Source organism: Heterocephalus glaber, unplaced genomic scaffold (assembly GCF_053883595.1).
Source record: "Heterocephalus glaber isolate CG9 unplaced genomic scaffold, H.glaber_assembly_v1.0 deba00001687, whole genome shotgun sequence".
NCBI lineage: Eukaryota > Metazoa > Chordata > Mammalia > Rodentia > Bathyergidae > Heterocephalus > Heterocephalus glaber.
Genome location: NW_028258412.1, coordinates 20749839 through 20776686, shown reverse-complemented (window position 1 = coordinate 20776686; position 26848 = coordinate 20749839). Strand labels below are relative to the sequence as shown.

The following is a 26848-nucleotide window of genomic DNA, read 5'->3' as shown; positions in this document are numbered from 1 at the left end:
TCCCACCAGCAGCCTCCCCTTCTTCCAGAAAGAGCGACTCCCACCTCAGCAGCCCTGGAAGCCCTCCAACTACCGTACTTTTCTTCAAATAAAAGCAGCTAATTAACATTATTCTTTAATTATTGCCTTTATCAACAAGGGGTCTGATTTGTACCAGCAGGATAGTTGCTTTCCCTTAAACTACCCAAGTGAATGCTTCAGTTCCTGGTGCTTTTGAAATGAATTTGATGTCATCTGCCCAGAGTCACTTAATGGGGACGCCTGGGTAATGACTGAACCGCTAACTCCGTTAGCAGCCCTGGAAGCATGTAATTTGGCCCCTCAGGCAACAGCACTTTGGAAATCTCTGGATAGTTTTGAACTCTCTGTTCTTAATTAAATATGCAATTTTTCACGGTAACCAGGTTAATTCTTTTGTGTTGTGTTGTAATACTGTTAGGAATTTTCATAGTTCTTATTAAACATTATTCAGGCATTGTGAATTCCATAATTAAAAAAAATGAAAAGAACAAAGCTTGATTCACTTCTTTCTTTTCCCTGGCTAATTTATCAAATGAATTTTGCAAATTTTTCTTTCTGTCCCCAGACAGTGTGGCAAGAGTTTTAAAGGGGAAGGATTTAATTGCCCTGTAGGGATTGGCTGGTTATGAAGGATTTGGCTGTTTGATTAGTAAACCCAGTTGGGAATGGTCTAATGCTCCATGATCTTAAAAATTGTCTGATTGTACCCTCTCCAAGGAGGCCTCGCTTTTCGTTATGTAGAGCATCAACTTCACAAAGTGTGATTATTAGGTAGGGAGAAAAGGGAGAGAAAGAGATCCAACTTTACACTGGGGGTCTTGGGGGGATTTTTACCCCCAACTCCCTGGCTGGGGAGGAAGGGAGAAAACAGAGACACAGAGTGAGACAGAGATAGAGAGACAGAGAGAGAGAAACACGGGGAGGAAGAGACAGAGGGAGAAAGAGACTGAGACACAGAGAGAGAGAGAGAGAGAGAGACAGAGACAGAGACAGAGACAGAGACAGAACATATATACAGAGAAAAACAGAGACAGCAATTCTCAAACCTCAGGTACAATAGAAGATGGAAGGCGGCTGAGAGGGTGGGGCCGAGGGAGCATTTTGCCGTGTCCTCGCAGACACTGGTGTGCTGGAGCTGGAGTGTGGCTCATTAGGCCCCACTTTGCAGGGCTTCTGGGGCAGGGTGGGCAGGGGGGATGTGTCCCGTTCTGAAGTGGGGCCATTCTGGGAAAGCTGTGCAGCCCCGCCCCCGCCGAGCATGCTGGGTGGAGAGGAGAGGGCAGGGCCTCTCTCTCCGTGATAAGGACAGGGCCCATGGAAGGGGTGCAGGGCAGGGATAGCTAGGCCCATCGTGAGGGAGCAGGGCCACTGCTGACCCTGGGCCTTCTGTTTCCGGTGAGGGTCCCACTTTGCCTCCTTTTCCTCCATCTAGAAGATGAGGCAAGTGATTTCCAAACTCTTCTTCCTTTCCTGGCCTCCCAGCCCTAGAGGAGTCGGGGGAGATGAGGTAGAAGAGGAAGCATGGCCCAGGTCCTGCAGGGCCTTGAGGGCCATGGCCTTAGGCACTGGAGGAAGGGAAGGGTGACTTGCCGGGGGACCTCAGGCTTGACTGGAAAGGACCCAGAGGGGACCTTTGTGCCAGAAGTTGGGCTCTGCAAAGCAGCCCTTTACTCCCTGATCTACGTCTTCCAGACTTGGCGTCTCCAGCTCCGACCTTGGTCACATGGCCAGTCACAGGACTGTAGGCAGAAGCTATCCCTGGAAAATCGGCAGGGAGGTGGCAGTGACTTTAAGTTTGATCATGTGCCAATGCCCATGCTTGATTCTGAGGTTAAAGCCAAGAGACTCGGCCCCTGAGCTCCATCTTGAATGATCATTATAAAAGGTTAAGCTGAGTTCGGTGGTGCCTACTTATAATCCCAGCTACTCGGGACTCCAAGGCTGGAGGATCTCAAGTTTGAGGCCAGCATGGGCAACTTAGGGAGACTCTGTCTGAAAATAAGAAGGGTGGGGAATGGAACTCAGCAGTAGAGTGCTTGCCTACCAGGTGTGAGGCCCTGGGTACGGTCTCAGGACAGGAGAGAAAGAAAAAATTAAAAAGTTAAATCAGGGGGCCGGGGATTTAGCTCAGTGGTTCCACCGCCTGCCTCGAAAGCGCAAGGTCCTGAGTTTGATCCCTGGTACCAAAAAACAAAAGTTCAATCAGGACACCACATCGTCTTCTCCACTTTTAAACTTTCCCTGGCTCCCCACTGCTTTGGGGATGTAATCTAGGCTTTTTACCTCTGCTAACGAGGCTTATCACAATCACCTCCTACCCTGTCATCTGCCTCCATGGTCTTCTCTTTTACTAGACTTCCTTGCCCTCAGCTCCCCCAACCAGACTCAAACTCTTTCCACATCCTCAAATCCCTTGTGCTTTTGTACCTCTGAGTCTTTGCATATGTCGCCCTCCCTGCCTGGACCTTTCTTCTCATCACTCTGTCTGACAAACGAATCCTTCACCTTTAATCTAAGAGGCTCTTCTGAACCTCCTGCTGGATCAGGGGGCTCCCCCTGTATTTTACACACATTGCAGTTGGTTGGGATTCCTTGCCTGGCCTTTTAAGACCCACGAGGGCAGCTTTTGTGTCTGTTGTGTGGACTCTGCTCACAAGCACAGAGCCTTGCACATTATTAGATGCTCAATGATACCCATTGATGACACCCTACTTGTGCTGCTCCTGGAGTTTTTGGGAACAGGGATCTTACTCCTAAACTTGCCAGACCCCTGCAGAAAGTGGGGGCTCTGTTGGATTTGAAGATGCTGGGAGAAGCCAAGTCCACTTCCTAGCCCTAGCCCGCTCAGCCTGCCGCTCTGGAAAGGCTGTGTTGGAGCTGATGATCATCCAGAAATGAGGCAGACAGGGCCCCTTCTCTAAGGGCCCAGGAGAGCTGGGCTGTTTCAGCCGCCTCAGGAACAGAAAGAGGAGAGACTGGCCCCTTGCTTTTCCTTCCTCCCTCGCATCAGCCTGACCTTCTGGATGGGTGGGGCTCAGGTGAAAATGAAGGGAGACAGCACAAGCATCTTCCCTCCCAGAAGAACAGGAGGCCAGGAGGAAAGCAGGTGGTGACACCTCCACTTCCCCGCCACCTTGTCCTCTGGCCTGCCCTGCTGTCCCCTTCTCTGAGCCAGCGTGAGAAAGTTTGCTGGTGATGGCTGTGGCCATGTGGAGGCTACTCCCTTACTGGCGACATTCTGGCTGGTCACCTGCAGGCCTAGAGCATCCTTAGGCATGTGTGTGCACGAGCGCACACACACACACACACACACACACGATTCCTACACACCATCGCACATGGTGTCATTTTCTCTCTTCTTCCTTTTTTTTTTTTTGGGTACTGGGGATTGAACTCAGGTCCTTGCGCTTGCACAGCAGTCGGCAAAATGACTGAGCTAAATCTCCGGCCCCCTCTTCTTCCTATTTTTACTCCTTTTTAAGTCGTTAGGGGACAAAGAGGAGCTGAGTAAAGCTTTTTGGGATTTGAGGTGGGCAGGGAGGCATAGGCCACAGAAGGATTTCACAGGGAATCCCACTATTGCAAGGAAAAGAAGGGATTTAAAAAATTAATTTTGTATTATGAAAGTCACGTAGCCGTGTGATAGGAGGGCTTTTTTTTTTTTTTTGTACCGGGGATCGAACTCGGGTCCTTGTGCTTCTGAGGCAGATGGCAGAACCATTGAGCTAAATCCCCGGCCCTAGGAGGTCTTTGAACATGGAGAAAAGAGGGGGAACAAAACGCCCAGAGTGCAGCCCTGCCGGCCTTTCCCTGTGTTCCTGGGTACTTTCTGCTCAGCCCAGGAAGGACATCTGATTCTGCGCAGTGGTCTTGTTGCTGGACATCCACTTTCTCCCTTTGTGTATCATTGTGCTGCCTTTAGATCTGGAAGTTTACCAGCCTAATTTCCACTGAGTGTGTTGCAAAATCCCCCCCACCCCACCCCCAGCTTGGACCTGGGCCTTCCTGGGATTCTGCTTTTAAATGCTCTTTCGTTCTGCCTGCATGTACAAGGCCCTGTGCTCTGTGGAGAGGGCTGGACCTGGCTTTAGCGTCAGGCACACACTACCTCTGTGCTGGGGCTCTCTCCTCTGTGAAGTGGGTCCCCTTGCTGCCTCACTCAGAAGAGTGTGTTCAGGATCCGAAGAGTGTGTTTACCTGCAGTGTTTAACCCAGGACTAGCACCCAGCAAGCGCCCAGTACGGGTTAGTGCTGCTCCATGGCCTAGCAGTGGTGTGGCTCATTCTCTTGCCCTGGAGCTCGAGTGTGGTTGGTTCTTACTTAACCCAGGAATGAATGGGATGTGGGTACTTCTCTGCCTGTAATATGTGGGGCTCTTGTGTGGAGGTCCAGATGAATGCACACGCACACACATGCACACACACATACACATCACACACATACCCTCATACCCACACTCAGCTAAACCAAAGAGAGGGCACAGGGCCATCCTCACTGAGGGTTCATGGTGTTTTAGGCTGATTAAATATTTATCTGGGCCTTGTAATGTGAACATGGCACTTTGCAGTACATAAAACAATGTCATGTGTAAGATGCAGGCCCAACTCAGCAAAGAGGCTGTGGCATGGAGGATGCAGAGCGGGTAGGCTTGGCCAGGGCCTGCACTGATCAGCCCGCCAGTGGTCTATTGCACAAGTTTTTACCCAGCATCTACTAGGTGCCAGGCCCGGGCCATGTCCCCAGTGTGCCTTAGGGATAAAAATGGACGTGCTCCGTGCCCTCTTTGTACTGTTGATGCTTAGAAGTAACCTCCCCCCTAAGACTCTGACATTAATCAAATAATCACACACATTTGAAATTACAAACCCTACTAATGGCTGCAGAGGAATGCGGCACTTATATAGCAGGACCAAGATTTAGTGTGGATGTCAGGAAAGAGCACAGTTCGGGCAGCGGAAGGAAGCAGTTTGTGCAAAGGTCCTGAAGTGGGAGGGTGCAGCTGTAGTTCCAGGACACGAAAGGCAGCCAGTGTGGCTGGATCACAGCGGGAGGGACAATGAAGTGGGCGGGCTGGGAGATGGATTGGGCCAGTTCAGACCCTGCTGAGTTCTGTATCCTGGACAGAGGGGAACAGTGGCTGCAGAGGTTGAGGAATGGACAAGGAGGAGGACTGGAGAGACTTGAAGGCTTAGAGCTTGGGGTGGGAGAAGTGGCAAGAGGAGGAAGCTCAACTTCTCCCACCACTGTCCTCTGGGCCGAGACTGGCATGCTTGGCCTCTCCAGGCATCCAAGAGATCCGTCAGTCTCTGGGATGCAGCAAGGCAGCGTAGGGGCTGGAGAAAAGTGCTTTCCTTGGGCAGATTGCGGGGGGTGGGGTGGGTACAATATCAAATATATGCTTCCTTTCTGCCATTCATTATTTATTTAGGAGCTTGTGAAAAAGATCCAAACCCCCCCAAAAAACTCCAACTCAAAACCAACATAGCTTCAGGCGCGCAGCCCGAGGGAACAAGTATTTTCTTCTGTGCGAGTGTACGAAATGCCTTGTGAGCACTCCAGGCCCTGCCAGAAAAGGGGGTTCTGGGATTTTGGGGCTGCTGGGATGGGACCACCATTGCCTCCCACCCCTCCAAAGCCTGGTAAAGGCTGGCATGGTGGGGTCCGGACTCTGCAAGATTCTGTGCTCTTGCCTCTCATCTGTTCTCATATCAAGTGTGGCCACCCTGGGAGCCAAGAGCTCTCAGGCAGGATGGTGTCTGGCGCGGTGAGGTTCCCGAATGGGAGCTGGGAGTTCAGGGGATTCCGGGGCAACCCTTGCTTCGTGATATTTTGTGCCTCACACATTCTTATTAGCATCGTAATCGCTCCCAAATACTGATTCATTATTGCACTGTGAGCTGCAGACGGAGGCAATGGGGTTTAATAGTTCCATATGAGCCATTCTGGGCTATTGAGTAAATATTGCTCATTCTGAAAAACTGGGTAAATTGTTTAGCTATTGCTGAGCATGGCACCAGCCAAGCAAGTACTTGGTGTCTGGGCCAGTGGCAGGCAAGGTGGTGGGGAACAGAGGAACATGTACTTTCTTTTTTTAGGGGGGTGCCAGGGATCGAACTCGGGTCCTTGCATTTGCGAGGCAGGCAGTAGAACCACTGAGCTAAATCCCTGGCCCGCCCGGAACATGCACTTTCTGAGAAATGGCTGTTTGCATTGGCTGGCCTTGGGCACAGCCTCTGGATGTGGAGATTGGAATTAGGAAAGGGGAATCATTCCAAAGTCAGGGTAGAAGGAGCCTCCTGTTTGTAGGCATAGGAGGCGGGCAGGAAAGACCCTGAGCCTTCTAGCCTGTGTAGACGTGTGACTAGATCCTGAACGCGAAGGCTGGTTGCTGGTGGTAGCAAGAGGATGCATGGAAGGTGGAAAGGCTGCAGGTGAGAGAGTTTGACTTGGGGGTCCCTGTCTGGCACTTGCTAATTGTGCGACCCGAGGCAAATTCTTTGATGCCTGTGTGGCATCAGTTTTCTCATCTGTAAAGTGGGCTGATGAAAGAACTTCTTGTAGGACCCACGTGGGATTTAAACAAGCAAACCCTTAGGATGTGTTTATGAATGTAATTCTGTTACAGAATAAACAGAAGGCTTGCATTGGGGTCTGGATAGCTTTGGTTCTTTGACTTTGAGAACCAGATGAAAGTTGCCAATCCTCTTCAGACACCTGATAGAGACATCCAGCATTATGCATATTGTTTTAAGGGGTTGTAGACTCCCCCAGATCTAGCCATGTGTCCTAAGTTCAGAGCTCCTTATTTCCATTTCAGGTCACCTTGCTCTAGGGTGGAAGTGAGGCATAGCATTTGGAAACTGCAAGAACTTGGTTTCAGCCCAGGGTGTGAGTTTCATCCTGGCTCTGCCTTGGATTTGCTGTGTCGGCTTAGGCAAGTGGAGACCCCTCTCTGACCTCAGGCTTATACCTTCATGTGGAAAAGAAAAGCATTGAGCTACATAAAGAATGGGCCCACTGTCTGGCACATAGTAGGCACTCAGTAAATGGCATCATCATTACTCTTGGTGAAGACCTAAGAACTGCTAAGTGTAGACTCTGCCCCATCATTGCTTTTAGAGTGTTATGTGTTATAATTCCATTGTCTGAAGTTCTTAAGTCTGATCCTGCTCTTGTGTCTGTTGATTCTTGCACATGGTAGTGCCTCGTGTGTTTTGTACTTTTGGATTGAGAGGTCACCTTAGGTAGGATTGTATCTCTGGAATTCTGTGTGACCTGCATTGATCCTAGTAACTAGAAGTCAGCAAATAATAAATATTTTTGAATTTGAAGTCCACATACAGTCTCTCTTGTGCAACTGCTTGACTCTTTCATTGTGCAAAAGCAGCCATAAACCAATGAGTATGGCTGGATCTGGCCCCTGGGTAGATGAGATTTAGCTCAAAGGTCATAGATTATTCACCCCTGTGCTCGAGGGATTTTGTATTTGCTTTTGCTTAATGTCCAGCAGTGTTCCAAGAGAGAATAAATTTTTAAATTAATTTCTTAGCTGGGAGCAGTAGCTCTCAAAGTGTCGTCCTTGGGCCAGCAGCCTCAGCATTCCCTGGAAATTTGTTGACATGCAAATTCTGAGGCTCCCACCCACATCTACTGAGTTTGGAATTGGGGTTGAGGGGTGGGGCCAGGATCCAGGAGTCCCTCGCTTAGCAAGCAAGCCATGCAGGTGATTGTGCTGCACACTCAAGTCACAGAATGCCAGAGACGGTACTGTATCACTTTGAACTCCATGGGGACAGATTCGCAGGGGAGACTTCTTTTTGATTTTCTAGTCTAGAAATAAGGCTGATACTGATCAAGCTATGTCTTTTTCTAGTATTAGTGGACAGAAGTGCTCTGGCTCACACTGTTATGCAGGTGGCAAAAGATGCCTGAATACCGAGATGGGCACCTGTGCCATCCCTCTGGTGCAGAGGGCATGGAAGTGTCAGTTCTCCTACTTAGTGCTCTAATTTTGCACTTCCTCTTTAGTTTTGGCCTTGGGAATTTCTCTTACTTTCTCATGGAGCTGACCTACATATCTAGGGTGCTGGTCCACTCCATGCAGCTTCTCAGGGTGTTTGGGAGTGGCATTTCAGGTTATATTGCCTCCTGTGTTGCCCAATACAGAAGTCCTCAGAACTGAAAGAAAAGTTGAGTTTTTGCTTCTTCTTTAGAGTATCTGGCAGCCCCCCTGCTTCTCTGGTGACCAGACACTTGTCACTAACCCTGAGGTCAGAGTCACTCATAGGGACCACAAACTACCCTGCCCTGGGGGCTCTCCATCTTACTTATTGCCAGGAGTTTGAGTCCAGTTCAGCACCCCACTGGGTGAGGCATGAGAGTGTTCACTCTCTACAAGGGGCAAGAGTCTTTACTAGAATTCACTGCCCATGGTCAGTGTACCTGGGGACCTCTCCCTATCCCAGCATGTAAACCTCCTGTACCACTCTAGGGGGACTTGTCTCCCTCCAGGTTTTTTCTCTGGGGGTCAGAATGGTGTCAAGGTTCAGGTTAAGAACACTGGCTTTGAAATCCACTGGAATCAGGTTCCACTCCCAGTTCTGCTTCTTTTAGGCTGTCATCTTCACAAGCCCCTGTACCTCTCTGAGCATTAGCTTCCTCATCTCTAAGATGGGGGTGACAGAGGGCTTCCTGTAAGCGTCTAGTGAGATCATTCAGGGGGCGCAGTTGGTAGAGCACCTAGGCCACTGAGTCTTCAATGAGTGTTCCTGCTTGTGACTGGAATGACCATTGTGAGTTGGCCTCCCATGATAATGGACTTGGAGAAGTCAGGCTGGGGAAGTGGATGGGCCTTGGCTGCTCATGAAACAGCAAAACCAGGCAAAGGGCAAGGGCCATTATGTAGCAGATGCATCTTAGGGGTGCCTGCTCTGCAACCCCCACTCCTGCAGTGACTTTCATACTTCCTGGTATGTGACTTGACCCAGGGAGAGGAGGGAGCTGTCAATCCTAGTACCCCATCCCTCTGACCACAGTGACTGGTTTAAGGGGCTGTCACATGACTCAATCAGAATTCTCTGGGATTTTTCAGTTGGAACAGAGAGAGTTCTCTGTTTTCTCTCTAGTCAGGTTTATGGATAGCTTCTTGGGGATACAGCAAAACCAGCTTTCATGGAGAGGCCGAGAGAGACAGAGCCTGGTTAAATTATCCCTGAGGCCACTTTGTCCTGTTTCTTTATAGTTTGGTTATAGGAGCCCACCTTGGTCCTTTTGTTTGTTTGTCTCAGCTCATTCAGATTGTTTCTATCACCTAGATCAGAAACACCTCCCTAAATATGTCTCCCCAAGGAAGGGTCTGGGAATTCTTGGCCACTCCATTCTGCACAATCAAGTTTTTACAAAGGTGAACCATCACCCGGCTCCATGTGCCCTGTTACTTGAAGAACATGATGTTAAGAATGAAGGGGACAGGCCAGGGATTTAGCTCAGTGGCACCGTGACTGCCTCACAAGCAAAAGGTCCTAAGTTCGATCCCTGGTACTGGAAAAAAAAAAAAAGAATGAAGGGCCAGAGGGAGGTCACACTGTATGCCAGGATGGAGCCATGGCGGAAGCCCACTTCCCTAAGGATTTGAAACTTCCTCTCTCTGTAGGAACCTTTGGTCAGTGACTTGGCTGTGTTCATATCAGAATCCACCTGAGAAATAAGTTCCCACAGAAGCCACTTGAGACTCCCTAGCAGAAGTCATCCATCTTCTTTCTCTGTCGTACCGTAGCCCAGCAAGTCTGGCACATTGGCCATGGATTCTGCCCGCTTATTAAAAGTGGCCTGCAGACACCTGCAAAGTTCTCCATGCCCCCTGCAGCCTGCTGCACCTGCTGATGTTCTCAGCACAATTCTCCCACCATTATCTTTGATCTCAAAAAAGATCATCTTGAAAAAGATTGTTTTGTGTGCAGTTTACCCACACACCACTTTTTCTAATTTTGGCGGAGTTGCTCCCCCCCCTCTTTTATTTCTTTCTTGGATTTGTACTGAGGTTGGCTTCCTCAAACCAAAATAACTCTCACAATGCGCGGGGAAAAGTGCTTCCTGTGGATGAATGACAACTGTATAAAAGCCAGCAAGCCGGCCGATTTCTGTCCTTTGAAGATGCTTGTCAGCCAGTGCTGCGGTGAAGTGTCAGGCATCACCCAGGGTGACTGTGGAGATGCCTGCAACAGTGAGCTTTTTTTCCAGAAAGCCTTCAGCCCAAACTTTGAGCTCTCAGGGGACCCAGAGCAGCATCCATTTTCTGCAGAGATGAAAGGCGAGGCTGGCTGGAGCAGCTGGTGTTTGCCGCTGTTCCCAGCAGGGCCCTGCAGCACTGGCTTTGTAGCTCACCTGCTCTGCTCTCCCAGTTCAACTCTGCTCCCTCCTTTTCTGACTGCTGAGCCTGCTGAGGACCAGGCCAGCAGCTGCAGGCAGACCTGTGAGAGGAGACAGGGTGCTCTAGTGCCTGCCCTATGGCTCTCCTATGGGAGAGGAGGGGAAATCTCAGGGTGAAGAGTGTGGCTCTGGAGTCAGACTCTGTCTGGGTTCAAATCCCAGCTCTGCCATATGCACTAAACCAATGCCATCACCTCTGAGCCTTAATTTTCCTATCTGCAGAATGGAGTTGTTGGGCTTAGTGAAGATAAATAGGCGCCTGACACCTAGTACATTGTAGCTGCTGCTCACCTGTCCAGTTTCACCTTGGCTGACTCTCCCTTGTGGCTCATTACCAGATCTACTATGTTGAAATAGCACAGCTTCCAGAGGGCAGCATTATTCCCCCTGTTCCGAGTGATTCTCCCTGTTCACAGCAGCTTTCCATACTTGGTCTATCTGGTGGGCTCCTAGTCATCTGGTGGGTTGGCCCTTAGGCATCACCCAGCCTAGGGCATCACTTCTCTGTAGGTCTCAACCCCCTGCCCAAGGCCAACCATGAAGAAAACATTGATGTGTGTGTGTGTGTGTGTGTGTGTGTGTGTGTCTGTGTCTGTGTGTGTGTGTGTGTTTTCTCATAATTCAGAGGTTGGAAGTCAGATCAAGGAACCAACATGGTTTTAAGGCATCCCTCTTCAGCTTGTAGATAACCGTCATTTTTCTGTGTCTTCTGTTCCTTCTGTATACGTCTGTGTATTTCTCTCCTCTTCTTGTGAGGACACCAGTCAGACTGGATCAAGGCCCACTGTAATGTTCTCATTTTTACCTTAAATATCTCTTTAAAGGTCTTATCTCTAAAAATGGTCACATTCTGAAGCACTGGGGCTCAAGACCTCAGTATAGAAACTGGTAGACACAATTCGGCCTGTACCAAAAGAAAGTCACCATCCGAAGGTAGTAGACAACCCCTGCATAGACTTCAGTCCCTGCAGGACCCCGAAGGTGGGATTTTGATGTCTCTATCACCCCGTTTCCTTGGCACCTGTGTGGAAGGGAGGAGAGGGCTGGTCTCTTCATGGAGGATGCCTGCCTGGGGACTCTTTACCTTCCTTCCCAGACTGAGGCCCAGCTAAGCCTAGGCACATACTTCCACACTGTGCCTGTTGGTCTTGCAAGGAGTTTGTAGGTCTCTGGTTCCTCACCCCTCCTCTCCTGTCTTGGAGGAACCCAGAAACAGAATCTCAGCTACCCAGAGAGTGATGGGAAGGCACCTGCTCAAGTAGGTGCTGCATGTATGCATGGAGCCCCACATAAGTAGTAGGGCTCCTGTTGACATGTCTGGAAGTTCTTTTCTTTTTTAAAAGACTGTATTTCTTCTTTGGAGCAGTTTTAGGTTCACAGCATTATCAAATTGATGCATCTGTATGGACTGATGAACTTACAGGATGCATCATAATCACCTAGAGTCTGTGGTTTGTGTTAGGGTTGGCCCTTAGCATCAAGTAGTCTATGAGTTGGGCAAGTGTAAAATGATACATGTCCACCATTTCAGTATCACACAGGGTAGCTTCACTGTCTTAAAATCCTCTGTGCTCCAGTTATCCACACCCTCCACCCCTCAGTGCCTGGCAGTCATTCATTGTTTTACTGTCCCAAAACTTTGTCCTTTCCAGAATGCGATATACTTGGGATCATACCATGGAAGCCTTTCAGACTGGCTTTTCACTTTGTCATGTGTGTGCCCCCCTCCCATTGATAGTTCATTTCTTTGAATGAAATTCCATTATCTGGATGTACCACAGTTTCTTTTTCTATTCACCTTCTGAAGGACATCTTAGTTAATTCCAAGTTTTGCTATGCATATCTATGTGCAGGTATTTGTGTGAACATAAGTGTTCAACTCCTTTGGACAAATGCTAGGGAGCATAATTGCTGGATCATATGGTAAGAGTATGTTTAGGGTTTTTTTTGGTACCTGGGATCGAACTTGGGACCTTGGACTTGCAAAGCAGGCGGTGGAACCACTGAGCTAAATCCCTGGCCCAAGTATGTTTAGTTTTGATAGAGCCTGCTACACTGTCTTCCAAAGGGCTATAGCATTCTGCACTCCTACCAACAATGACTGAAGTTCCTGTTGTTCCATGTCTTCACCAGCACTTGGTGTTGTCAGTGTTCTGGATTTGGGCCATTCTAATTTACAGGTGTGTCATGGTATCCCATTGTTTTAATTTATGTCTTCCTGATGACATGATGTGGAGTATCTTCTCATATGCTTGTTTGTCTATGCTGTACATCTACTTTTTAAGGTCAGTGAACCATTTTTAAATCAGAAAATTTTCTTATTGTTAAGTATTGAGAATTCTTTGTATATTTTGGATAAAAGTCTTTTATCAGATGTGTCTTTTGCAAATATTTTCTTCCGGTCTTCTCTTGATGTTGTCTTTAGTTTTTTGTTTTCATTTTAATGAAGTCAGTTCTTTCATAGATGATGTCTTTGGTACTGTGTTTAAAATGTCATCACCATGTCCAAGGTTATTGTAGGCTTTCTCCTATGTTATCTTCTAGGAATTTGATAAAAGTTTTGCATTTTACACTTAGGTCTATATCCATTTTTAGTTAATTTTTGTAAAAAGCAAAAAGACTGTGTCTAGATCAGTGTTTTTCCATATGGATGTCCAGTTCTAGCACTGTTTACTAAAAAGTAAAATATTTTTGCTCTTTTGTGTTGTCTTTGCTCTTTTGTCAAAGATCAGTTAATTATGTTTATGAAGATCTGTTTTTCTGGGCTCTCTGTTTTGTTCCATTGATCTATTTGTCTGTTCTTTCTCCAATATCATACTGACTTCATTACTATAGTAATAAGTCTTAAAGTTTGGTGGTGTCCGCCCTAGACTCTGTTCTTCTCTTTCCCTTTTATATTGAGTATTCTATGTCTTTTGTCTTTTCATATAAACTTTAGAATCAGCTTGTCCATATCCAACAAATAGCTTGCTGGGATTTTACTTAGAACTGCATCTAGTTGGAAAGAACCAACATCTTGACAATATTGATTCTTTCTATCCATGAACATGGGCTATTTCTCCATCTATGTAGTTCTTTTGTTCATCATTTTTGTAGTTTTCCTCATATAGATCCTGTACACATGAAGTGTGATCAAAATACCTGATGAACATTAAATTTAAAAACTTTATTATGATGATAAAAGACACATCACCACTAGAATTATTCCATCATTCTTGCCACTGGCTGAAGCAGGTCTGGAGCCCTCCTTTGTGAGTGCCTTTAGTTGCACCATTGTGGCTGCCTTGATGTTCTGAATCAACTCAAAATGTTTACCTTTCATGGTCATTTTGACTTTGGGGAAGAACCAGAAGTCACATGGTGCCAGATTCAGTGAATAAGGTCAATGAGGACACACTATAATGTTTTTATGACCCTGCCTTTCCATTAGATGGCACATCGCAAGCACATTCACTTTTTTTTTCATTCACTTATTTTTGATGATACCTTGCAAAGACACAAAAGAGGATTTCCAGAACTGCTTCAGAAAGTGGCAAAAATAATGGAATAAGTATGTTTGAAGTGAGGGGGAGTATTTTGAGGGGCATTAATAGTAATGTGTCTTTTATTATAATAAAATTTTTAAATTTAAATATTCATGTATATTTAGATTACACCTCCTGTTTTCTTAGGTTTAGCTTTGCTTTATTTATAGAGTGGCAAATTAACCACATATGTGTATTCCTGTCAAGAGCACAATCCCCCAGGCCCCCCCCTACAGTTTTGCTCCCTCTGTTTTAGCTCTTCATCCATCTTTCTTTTACAAGACAGTGCTTATTACAGTATCTAATTCAGAGAGTCTCTCAGAAGCACAGGGACAGGCAAGTAACATTAATGATGGATTTGACTCTAGGTAAAGCTGAAGGAAATGTGTGTGTGTGTGTTTGTGTGTGTGTGTGTTTGTGCACACATACAACAGGGGAGAGCTGGCCCTGCTGGGTAGATGAAATACCCAGCTGCTGGCTGGCCATGGCCTTGTGCCTGCTTGTTTACAGATGCTGGTTGTACTCACATCCTTTCCTCAGCCCCACCAAGACTATGAGCTCCTTCAGGGCAGGGACACTCCCGCCCTCCAGTGTCCTGCACTGCACAATTTTGATGAATGAGTAACTGCATTTGTTGTCATCTTATTCATTCATTGAAAAATAAAGTATGTTTGGTGTGGCAATTATAGAAAGAACAGATAAAAAGAAAACAGAAATCTACTTCTGAGATAAATACCAGTTTCTTTAGACCTTTTGTCAACATGTAATAAGCATACAGAGAAGGGCACAGATCAGTGTATGTTCAGCTTGACTAATTGTCACAACTGAACCTCCCTGGCCCATCTGAACACCCTTCGTTCCCTTCCCATGGTTTCCAGCCACCTCACCCCAAGGATGATTGCGTGCTAACTTCTTACAGCCCAGATCAGTTTTGCCTGTTGGGAGCCATCCGGTGCTTCTTGGTTTGTCTGGCTTCTTTCAACATTGTATTCTTGAGATTCACCTGTGTTATGTGGTATTGCTGGCCAGCATTCTGTGGTGTGAGTCCTGTGTTCCCCTATTTGTTCTTCCGTTTTCCTGTTGGGCATTGGAGTGGCTTTTAGTCTGGGGTTCCTACCAACAGTGCTTTTAGGAACATTGGTACATGAGTGTCTTCTGATGCACAGGGACACATAGGTTTCTGGAGGATAGATCTAAATTCCTCAATCTTGACACTGTTGTTATTTGGAGGTTGGTAATTCTTTGTTATAGGAGCTTCCCTGGGCATTGTAGGGTGTCTACCCACTAGAATTATGTATGCATTCCCCCATGTTGGGACAATCAGAAATGTCTCCAGGGGTAGGACTGTCCCTAGTTGAGGAGTTGTCTATATTGAGGACTATATTGAGGACATGGGGTCTGGCCAGGTGTGTGCCAACCTTTAGTATAGCTGCTGTCAAGTGTCTGTCCAAAGTGGTTGTACCACCTCCTCAAGCTCTGTGTGACCTATAAATACATTTATATATAATATTTGTGGAATAGCGTCATACTTTAAATATTATCCTACCTCACACTAATTTGCATGGCCTCGTCTTTTATATTTTATCATTTCTTCTTTGATTAGGGAGCAATGAAGGGAATTAAGTCTATATTTATCTCAGAGATCTGACTTCCTCAGTTTAGTACCTGGCTGTACATCTTTCTAGCTCTGTGTCTTTGGCTAAGTGGCTTCTATTCTCTATGTTTCAGTCTCCTCATCTGTAAAACAGGGACACTAACACTGCCTACCTCAGTTACTTGGTGGATCAGAAGAGTACCTTAACATGCATGGGGGATGAGGAACAGGGCCTGGCACACAGCAAGTGTTGTGCTGACCATTAGTATCCAGTTGAGTGACGGTGTAAGACTCCGTCCTGTGGATGAGTTACAGTTTATGTTTCAGATTGGGTTGCCAGGTTTTGCACTGAACAAATAAAAAAAAATAATAATGTAAGATGCCTGGTTAAATTTAAATTTCAGATAAAAAATTTTATCCCATGCAATATATGGGTTGTACTTATACTTTAAAAATATATTATCTGAATTATTTTGTTTATCCCAACAGTTTAGGCATCTTGTATTTTATCTAGTAATCCTCTTAATTCCTTTCTCTCTTCTGAACTCTGAAATATTAGCACCCTCCAACCTGAGTCTTCACACACAAATTGTGTTTCTTAAACTTAGCTTCTCCTTTGAATTACCCGAAGGGCTTGTGAGAGTGTGGAATCCTGGCCCCTCCTCATCCCCACTCCTAAGTCTCTTGAAACCCAACCTCAGAGGCTGGGGTGAGATTCTGAATTCTTTGTTTTCGGTACCGGGGATCGAACTCGGGTCCTTCTGCTTGCCAGGCAGGCGGTGAAACCACTGAGCTAAATCCCCGGCTGAGATTCTGAATTCTTAACCAAGGCTCAGGGTGGGTTCCCAGCCTACCTGCCAGCTGTTCATGATGTGCTCCCTGGATGTGGGGCAGGACAGGCTTCCTGAGCACACCCTGCTTTCCACGGTGGGTGTCTCTGTTCATTCTCTCCTGGACTCCTCTGCCCGAGGCCTTGAGCTGGGACAGGGGGCTGAGGACTCACCCCCACACTGGGCTGTGCTTTCATGTGGCTCAGCCCCTGCCCAGCCTTTCAGGAAGCAGCAGCTGAACCTTGGCAATGGGAGGAAGGCTGAGAGCTGTGGGCACCAGAACCTGCTGCATTGATCTGATGTTCTTGGAAGGCCTGTCACGAGGAAAACAGGCAGCAAGTAAATAGCAGACAGAGGGCTGGCTGCAGCGAGGGTCTGGCTCAGCCTAAGGACCTGTCTGACTTTGAGGAACTGGCCAGGTCTGGCTACCTCTTTGGAAGGCATGGTGCCCCTTGGCCCCAGGCTCGAGACCTCCTGAGACCCTATGGTCTGGCCAGGTAGGTTTGGGCCTGTCCAAGGGCCAGGTTGCTGACCTTCCAGATTGATCCAGCTCATCCTGTCCTGGTCTGGCCAGAGCCCCAGGAGCGTAGGGTTTGTTCATTCATTCATTCATTCATTCCCTGCTGGCTTCCTCTGGTGGGACCCAGGGTGGTGGACAGAGACCTCCTACTGCAGCCCCAGTGCCTCCCTCTGGAGCAGCTGCCTGCTTTAGCTTAAGGGGCAGATCTCATTTCTCTTTCACTCCAGCCGCTCCTGGGCACCCCTTGAGCCCTGGACAAGCCAACTCTGTCTGTGCAGAGCTGCCATGAAATGACAGCTCAGACAGATCAATATGGTCAGGTCAAGGGGCCTGTGGAGGGTGATTCTGCTTTGAGGATAGGTGGGCTCTGGACTTATGAATACATTATTATTTAAGAGAGGGTTCCTGGTATCCAAAAGAGTGTCGGATGGGGAGTCAGCCTCTCTCTGGCTTCCTGGCTGCTCTCCAGGGCAGAGTCAAATGGTCCAAGTGGTTTAGCGGGGGGTGGGGTAGGTGCCTCCCCCAGCAACACAGAGTCCTTAGGGTGTGGGGAGGGTAGTATTCACCTTCCCTTTGCTTTGGGCAGCCTGTGCTGGTGCTGACATTTTCTGGAGGAGAACACATTGAACAAGTATATTTATTTGTAGTGTTTATTTATATGAGTCCTTATTGCAGGCCAGGCATTATTCTAGACTCTAGGCAGGTAGGGCTTTTTGCCTCATTGTATCTTATTTAGGAGGAACCCAGGGCTCAGAGAGGCCAAGTGTCTCGCCCAAGGTCACACAGCAAGAGGCCTCAGCAGTTTCAAGTAAACTTTACCAAGAATTCCTCTAAGGAACACAGCACGTCTGCCATCCTAATAACAGAGACCTGAACAGCAGCAACAGGTGCCACGTGTTGAGCATTTGAGTTATTCCCCCGAGCTGCATGCCATGTAGCTATGGCCCGGAGAGCTTAAAATGCCCACCTGCTTTATTATTCCCATTTGACAGATGAGGAAACTGAGGCTAAGAGAAGTTGAGTCACTAGCCCAACTCACACAGCCAGGGACTGGCTAAGGTGGGATTCAGGCTATGTCTACTCAGCTCACAGAACCTTGGTTCCCCCAGCAGGTGCTCCAAGGAGCCTGGGGAGGCGTCTACACACCTCCAGTCTCTCAGAAGCTCAGAACACAGAGGCAGTGGCTTCCCCTAGTCTCCTGCTTCACTTAGAAGATGGCTCAGCCTCCTTTGGCCTTGCCCAAGACTCTTCTATTTCCCTTCCTCAATTCTTCTTTGTAATCAAGTCAGCTGTTGAATAAAGGCCCTAAACTCACCATGCCAAGCTGCCTCTGGGTTTCCTGCTTGCTTAGCAGGATGGAAACTTTGGTGTGGGTATGTGAGTGTCCTTTAAAAATGAAAAAAAAAATCCTTTATTTATTCTGCTCTTGTTTTTATAAGATATGACTCTTAATGAGGCTTTAATTCAAGGTCAAAGAGTCTGGAAGTTGGTGAGAAAGCCCATTGCCCCTCTGGGCCCTGCTAGACACGTAAACAGCCAGTGGATGGCTGTTTTCAACAGTCCCATTGCAACAGAGCTATTCCATGCACGAGGAGGTAAAATATTTGAACTGACCGTATTGCCTCTTCTTGTTTGCAAAATGCTGCTGTGCCCCCCTTGTCTTTATTTATTCTTTCCTTTTCTGTAGTTCAAGGGAAATAATTTATTAACTTGGGAATTAGAAATATCCTTCCACAGCCCCTTTGTCCCCCAAGGCCCGGGCCAACCAGCCTGCCCAGATGAGGGAGTCGGGAGAGGCCTTTCTGTCAAAGGCACAACCAAGGCGAGGCCCCGGTGGACCCCGTAATATATTCACAGCCATGACACTCAGGCCCTGTGGGTCTTGAACCCCAGCCTCCGGGGACTGGCGGGGCCATGCCATCGACCTGAACCCCTGGACTGCCGCCCCAGTCTAAATCCATCAGGCTCACCAGCCCTGGTCCTGGACCACTGAATAATTTACGGTCCCTGGGAGCGGCAGGGAGCGGGTCACTGGAGTTCATGGGTTAATAACAGGTTTGGTTTTCGATGTCAGCAGCTCTCTTGATAACGTATGAAAGAATCCTATTCTGTTGATTAGATTTTGAAATGGATCAATTTTTAATCAGCCAAACACCTGACTCACTCAATAAGAGTTGCATTGTGGAGACAGGATGGAGGCTGGCTTTATTTACAGGAGTGTTTGTTTTTTGGGGGCCATACGCAAATTCCCACCCAGCTCCCTCCTCCTGGCAGAAATTGACCGGGTTATCTCCCACCTCAAATGGCAGCGTTTGATTCCCCTTCTGATTAGTTGGGAAATCCATGGGTCTGTTTAAGAGATAAGAACAGCAGCTAAAGGTTTGATTTAGTCATCCGTGGTTATTGATGGAAAAAGCATTTATTTGCCAATGAAGAAATTTTGCTTAATGTAACAGCAAGAAAAAAGAGAGGAAACAAAGGGAGCCCAAGCTGTACCAGGGGTGGCCAAGGGCCGGGAGTGCTGGGGGCTGCTTCCCTGTCCTCTGAGATTCTCAGAACGACAGCATGGAAATCAGCAAATGAAACACTGAATTTGTAGACGTGATGGGGAGAGGAGTGTTGGTTCTGGTCATTTTATTTATTCGGTAAACACCTGAGCCCTCACCATGTGCCAGGCATTGTGCTAGGAATTGGGATGAAGCTGTCACTGGGACAGATGAGGTTCCTGCCCTCCTGGAGCTTCTGATGGTTGTGGGGAGCAGGTCATAAAAAGGGCAAGGTGGACAGTCAGTGTGGGGAGGAAGAGATCCAGAGGAAGAAACCACTAGAGCACCGCTTCCCACTGGTGTCAAGAAAGGTCATGGGGTGAAGAGAACAGCAAAGAGGGAGAGGCCAGGGCCAGCAAGGGAGGCTCTGGAAGCTGTGGGCCGGGGGAGCCAGGGAAGGCGGGGCAGCAGGGAGCAAATAGCACCTGTCCCCCCCTGCCCCCAGCTGGTGCCCATGAGGTCGGGCAGGAATCTGGGTTTTGTCTCCAGGCACTGGGGAGCTAGGGAGAGGTTTGGACAGTGGAGAGGCTGGTGAGTTTTACGTGGGAAAAGGTTGACCCAGTATGGGAGACCGTTAAGGGGTCTACCATAGCTAACTGGCTGGCGATGATGGGAGCTCTGACCAGAGCCAGCCTGGAGGGGGCAGACAGGACAGATTTGGCAGTTCTGGTCCATGGCCAATGAGGAGACAGTTTGGTGCCTGGCCTGACAAGGCCTACTTCCCAAGCCTGCAGTGACCTGGTCCCACAGGGCCGAGGGATGATTTGTAGCAGAACATTGCCCATCTGTGGACCGGGCCTCAGACTCCCTCAGACTAAAGACTTGGGAATAGGTGGCAGAGAGGCTGGGGACTTGGGCCATGAAATCAGATGGATATGCAGGCTTCAGGTCTCAGCACTGCCTTTTACAAGCTGGTGACTTCAGACAAATTGTCCTTTGCATGTACAAGTTAGAATAGCTTCTGGTGTAGACCTTTGCAGAAGGACTCCTAAGAAGCTGCCAACAGTGGTTGCCCCTGGGAACAAGGTCTTGGAGTGGATAGGAGACCCTTCTCTCTCTTCCCAGCTAGGGTTGCCTTTCTTGTTGCTGTTGGTCAAGGTCACGGACTTGGTGGAACTTAGAGGAGTTGGGTTTTCCCGGCACGAGAAGCGATTTCTTGCTCCCCGGTGCTCTACTCCAGGAACCATCGATTGGGCAGCTTTATTTATTAGTTTAATCTTTGCACATCCCTCAGTGACACTGTTCTCTCACCCACTCTGTCGGGGGACAGAAAGGCCTATGAGTACCCCTGTGTGTGTGCCTGGGTAGGTTTGTGCCAGTGTCCACAGGCCTGCAGGTGTCCACGTGGGATGTCTGAGCCTGCCTTTGGTCCTGAATGGAAGGACGCCTCACCTTACAACTCTGTGACACACAGGCCTTGCAAGCATCTTAATCCAGGTGTGGTGTGCAGTACTTGCTCATCATGGGATCCCAATGGAAGGAACCATCTGATCTTGCGTCAGAAGTCCTGGGTTCTGGTCCCCTCATATCCATTTAGCTGCTGTGTGGCCTGAGCAGGTCACTTCTGTTCTCTGGGCTTTAGTTTCTCATCTGTAAAATGGGAATGACAAATTTCTTGCTGAGCACCTTCCAACCTCAGCCTTTGCACTTGCGGTTCCCTCTTTTCTCATGTGCAGGCCTATCTTGCTTCTTCACTTCGTCTGGTGGTTTCTCAAAAGATACCTTCTCAGGAAGCCTTCCCTGCTGCTCTAACAAAACTCTTTGCATGCACAGGCACGTACATAACTTCCTGTATTTTTCTTTCTTCCTTAACATTTAACATGATTGAACATGTATTTTACCCATTTCTCTTGTTCACTGACTGCCCTCATTAAAATGTCAGCTCCAGGAGGGCAGGCATTTTTTTTTCCTGTTTTGCTTAACACCGCGTTCCAGGCACCTAAAACAGCTCTTGGCACATAGCACATGCTCAGTAAATAGCCGCTAAGTGAATGAAGTAAGTCAGTATAATGGAAGGCACTTAGAACAATGACTGGCACAGAGTAAGCACTCAGCAAGGCAGTTATCACTACTCAGGTTTCTGCCATTAAACTGTCTGGAGCCTCAGTTTCCTCATCTATCAAATGGAGATGGTGCTGATAATAGCTGTCCTAGAGTTGTGAACATTCAGTGATGTGGATGTCAAGTTTTTGGGGCCGAGCCCTAGGGGCTGTTAGGGGCTGTATAATAAAGATGCTCCCCCAGGAGGTGTTTCTGGGGAGTGGAGTTAGTGTGTGGGACCCTGGGACTGGGCCTCACCACACAGCCACTTGTCTTGATTGACTGCTGCAGGATGGGGGTCTGCTCCTCTCATCTGCCTCCAGCTACTCTACCCAGAGTGCCCAGCCGAAGTTCACAGACAGCCTCTGAAATTCTAGCTTTCTCAAGGGGTGTCTCACTCTTCCAAAGTTTATTTGATTTTATTTTAAATTTAATTAATTAATTGTTTCCTCTTTTTGTGGGACTGGAGATTGAATGCAAGGCCTCATGTATGCTGCTGGGCAAGTGCTCTGCCACAGAGCTACACCCCTTGTTTTCATTTTTATAAAAAAAAAATATGGCGGGGCCGGGGATTTAGCTCAGTGGTTTCACTGCCTGCTGCGCAAGCACAAGGACCCGAGTTCGATCCCTGGTACCAAAAAAAAAAAAAAAAAGGAAAGTTTTGTGTGCATGTGCTTTGGGGAGGGAAAGACCAGTTGGCATTTATTGTCCCGGGGAAGCATCCCCAGCACTTGCCGTGTAGATAAAAACCAGTATCAAGCAGCATGTACTGTTGCAATTTCTGTAAATTAAAAACTCAGAGCCTTCCTTGGCCGGGGGTGGGGAGTGAGGTTGTTTGTTGGCAAGGCCTGGCTCCCGAGCCTCAGCCCTGGACTCTGGGTTGCAAGCTGCAGAAACCAGCACCTCTCCCGCGACCGGTGCGAGGAGAGCTCGGCCCACAAGAGGAGATGCAGAGGCTGCTGTCCCAAAGCACGGCAGATGTTCATGCCAGTTGGGAGGGCCTGGGACAGGGTGGGGAGCGGGTCCCCAAATGAGAATGTGGGGCAACTGCTGGGGGCAGCGAGAGATGGTGCTGGGGCAGGGGCAGCCAGCCCCTTACAACCCGAGTGCCCTTGGCCTTCAGTGTCTTCCTACAGTGTCTTCCTGTGCTTGCTGGGGCTGTGTCTGTGCCTGGGCGCCTTTCCCCAACCCGCAGGACCACGTTGTCCCCAGGAGCAGCCCTCTCGCCAGCAGACACTCCTCCAAGTGACAGGGCGCTGAGTCTGGTCTGTTCTTTCTCTGGGTAGTGGAAATTATGATGTTTGTGTTTGGCTTTCTCAAGGAGGCTTTTAGGTTTTCAGCATTGAGAATGTATTTGTTATGTGAAATCAGTATGCCCCAAAGGACAGGAATGCCCCTGGGAAGGCTGGGGCAGGACAGCACGTAGTTTGGTAGCGTCCATGTTCCTATTCTTATTGTGGACAGAGCAATTTGGACCTCTTCATCCAGCTGAGATGAAGGGGAAAGACAAAGAAGAGAAGGGAAAATCACAGTGCGAAATTGAAGGATTTGGCGTTGGAACAAATAAAAGGCTCAAATTGCTCTACATTCAGTTTTCTAGATTTGGAGCTTCTGTAGGAAGAGGGTTTGAATTAACTCCACATCTCTTGGGCACCTACTGTGTGCCAGTTCTGTACTTGGCACTTTTGGGGGCAGACATGAGTGAGGGGAAGTTCCTGAAATTGCCCACAAGAAGCAGCAAATAGCAGTGGCCCAAGTTGAGCAGGGTGGCACGTGGCTAAGGGAAGCTCGAGCCCAGGTTTAGGACAGAGGAGAGACAGGACCGGAGCAGCCAGGTCATGGGGGTAAGGATAGGCATTTGAAGCAGCCTTGAACCTGGAAGCCTCGACAAACCCAGAGACAGAGAAGGTGGGTCCTCTGGGGGCAGCGTGGATGAAGGCTGGAGAGGAAGGGCAGAGCCATGCCCCAGGAGCCAGAGCAGGGCAGTTTCACCCACGTGTGGAAGAATGATGTGGAAGCTAGGCTGGGAGGATGGGGGAGCCTGACCCTCAGAAAGGGGATTGCTGTATTCCTTGGTGGGCCGCAGGAACCATGGAAGGTATTTGAGCAGGGGAGTGGGATGTTTAGAGCTGCATTTAAAAGATTCTTCTATCGTTTCCCACACTGTTGATGCTTGAGGCTGTTTTGTGTGGGGCCTGCCCTGAATGTTGAGGTGTTTAGCAGCGTGCCTGGCTTTTCCCTGGGGTTATGGTAACCATAAATGTGTCTAGATGTGGGCAATTGTCCCCAGGAGCAAATGTGAAGGAGGATGGGCCAGGGTCTGAGGACCGGGGCCTGATGGGCCATGGGGCCAGGGACAGCTGGAAGCCAAAGAGGAGCCCTCTGGGCCAAGTGGGACTCAGGGACCCCAGAGCTGAGGCATCTTGGGCTATCTCTAGGGCTTGGCACAAGGCCGGTCCTTTGTGTTCTTGAGTGAATGAATGAATGAATGAATGAGCCAAGTAGAAGGCTTAGGAGGAAGGCCTGAGGTTGAGGAGGGAGTTAGGAGAATGTTTCCCCATGATGTTTAGTGGGCACCATGGAGATTGCAGCCTGTGGGAGAAGGGTGCCCAGGTATACGTGAGCAGGGAAGGTGCCAGGTGCTGTAAAGGGACACACAAGGCTCGTATGTTGGAAGTCTTGCGGCTAGCAGGGAGGCTGGGAGAGGAGGCCAGGCAGCCGGCGAGGGGCTGCCATGAACAGGGTGGCCCACTTTCAGCGCAGAGAGCTCACTCATTCAAGGTCATGTTTCTAGTGGCAGAGCCACAGGCCACCCTTGACACAGAATGGTGAGAGCAGACAGCAAGGCCATGTCTTCCAGAACTAGGGTGAGTGTCATCAAGGAAGGCTTCCAAGAGGAGGCAACCCTTGGATCAAGAACAGGAGGCTGAGCAGAAGTTTGCAGTAGGCAGGGTGAGGGAATAGCGTGTGTAGAGACCCGGAAGCTGTGCTTGTTGGAGCCTGGGTTTGTGGGGGTGACCGTGCCTTAGCTCATCTATCTCCCTGGACCTTCTGAGTGGATGGGGTTCCCCCGGCCCTCAGCGGGGAGGACTGGCTGAGCAGGTGTGGAGTGGTCATGGGGTCTTGGCGGGGACATTCCCAGTGCAGGAGACAGTAGGGTTCCCCTGTACCCTTCTTCCCATCTGGCTCAGCACCATCTCTGCTTCCAAGAGGGCAGATAGAGGGGCCCACAGATGTCCCCGCCTCCACCCTCACGGCTGGCAACCTGTGGCTTTTTGAGAGCGTGATTTTCAGTGCCTCAGTGCGCTGCTGGAGAGAGCAAACTTAACTTTATCGCCCACCCCCCAGCACCGATTTAAAAAAGAAAAAAAAATTTTCCAGAACAGGCCACCCGCTATTACGGAAATAGTAAACAGGAGTCAGAGACAGGGCAGAAGTGGTCTGTTTTAATTAGAACATTAAAGTATCTTAACGCTTACACTTTATATTTTTGCGAACTTGATTATATAGCATTTTAAATACCTGTGAACATTTTAAGGACTCTCAGCAGTGAATTATTTGCAGTTTCACAGGAAACTTCTATTTTAAAAGCAGAGCGGCGTGAGAGCGGCTGTGAGGGCTTTGCGGCTGCGGCTGCGGCTGCGCTGTATAATGAGGAGCTGCGTGGCGGCCGGCTGGCACATGGCCCGTGGTGCCCACCTGTCACGCAGGTTCCCCGTGCCCCCTTTCAAAAGTGGCCCTGCCGGGTGCTGGGGGGTGGGGAGGCTTCTGGGCCCAGCCAGAGCCCCATGTCCCCAAGTGCCCCCTAGGACCTGGTGGTTCTTCCTCCAAAAGGTGTCTCAAGTATGCTTCTTCGTCTCCCAGACACCTGGGTGACCACAGACGCCTCCTCATGGGGCTTCTGGCTTCTTTTGTCCCCTGCAGCCTCCTTCCCACCCAGCATCCTAAGACATCTTTCTAACACACAAATCTGCCTCCTTGCACACTTGTGCAGAAACCTTCCGGGGCTTCTGCTGTGGCAGGAAGGAACATCGGAGCCCTGTCAGCTCTCCAGGGCCTTGGGCACTTGGCCTCCAGGGACCCTGCTGAGTTGGCGCCAGCTTCCCCCTGCTCTGTGCCAGCACCTCCCAGGCACATGGTTCTTAGTCTTCTATTCTCTTGCTGTTTCTTGACTGTCTCCTGTGTGTGGGCATTGTTCTAGGCCCTAGTGATAGGATAATGAGTGAGCCTGGCAGAACTCCCCGCCCTCATGGGGTGACCCTCCAAATGGGGTAGCCCTCCAAATGGGGTAGCAGGCCATTTGTTATCACTGAAAGCTCTAAAAGGTTCGCCATGACCTAGAGGGTCCCCCAACGACCACCCTATGGCATTTTGGGGGGGAGGTGGAGGCTTTAGAGGGTAGGGAGGACCTAGCAGAAAGAAGTCAGCCCTTTGAGGGTGAGCCCTTGAAAGGGATATTGGCACCTGGTCCTTGTCTTTCTCTCTGTTTGCTTCCTGGCCACCGCAAGATGAGCAACTTCCTCTGTCACGCTCCCCCTTGTGATGTGTTGCCTTGCTACAGGGCCAAAGGCAATGAGGCCAGTGGATCATGTGCTGAAATCCCTCAAACAGAGCCAAAATAAACCTTTGCTCTTTCCCAGCTGATTTAGCCCAGGTACTTGTTACAGTAGTGGAAAGCTGGAGAAGGTGGGGACAGGGAGCTGCTTTTGCTGTGAAGAGGTTTCTCTAAGAAGGTGGTACTGTGAGCCCTGAATGAAGTCGGAGAGCAGCACAGAAACTGGCATATGTCACAAATGGAGCGAGCCCATTATTAAACAGGTACTGGCACACATCTGGAGCAGGTCATATGGAAACCCAGAGGAGGCTTGAGAAGGACATCCCCTGCAGTGGGACTGTGTTCCAGACGTTTGAGGAACATTGTGGAAGCCAGTGGGGATGGGACTGGGTGAGTGAAAGGGAGAGTGGAAGGAAATAAACCCAGTAACATTTCTTGCCTGTTTTTGGTTTCTGAAATACTCACCTCCTATTTCCTGTGCCCAGATTACTCCCCTGGCTGGGTCCTTCAGTTTCTGCCTCCGAACATTTTTGCTAACACACACCCTCCCCGCTTATTCTTATATTGGCACCACTTGGTGCCCTCCCTGGTGTTTGCCTCAGATTGTAATCAGTATGGGTTGTGTATTCCAGGTCAGTCTGTCTCTCCCACTGAGCTCAAGTTCTGAGAGATCTTGTTGTTCCCTGCTGTCCCCTCACATTCCAGCAAGGGTCTGAACAGTGAATGCTGATGGAGAACCTTTTCTGAATCCAAGATTGGTTTGGAAGATGTTGTGAATGGTGTGAGATCA

General features: G+C 48.9%; 1 protein-coding gene across 13 annotated transcripts in view; it reads left to right on the top strand.

The window, feature by feature from the left end:
* Window positions 1–26848, top strand: part of Cux2 (cut like homeobox 2) — a 236897-nt gene that overhangs the window by 19799 nt on the left and 190250 nt on the right. For 2 of the 13 annotated variants that reach the window (XM_021257476.2, XM_087198181.1), the window contains exon 1: window positions 16848–26321. The exons of 8 other annotated variants lie outside the window; for them this stretch is intronic. In XM_021257476.2, coding sequence (XP_021113135.1) covers window positions 26256–26321 — 66 coding nt within the window. In that variant the 5' untranslated portion in view covers window positions 16848–26255. Of the gene's footprint in view, window positions 1–16769; window positions 26322–26848 lie in introns of those variants that run through there. 3 more of the 13 variants (XM_087198179.1, XM_087198178.1, XM_087198177.1) reach the window with 3 other exon arrangements.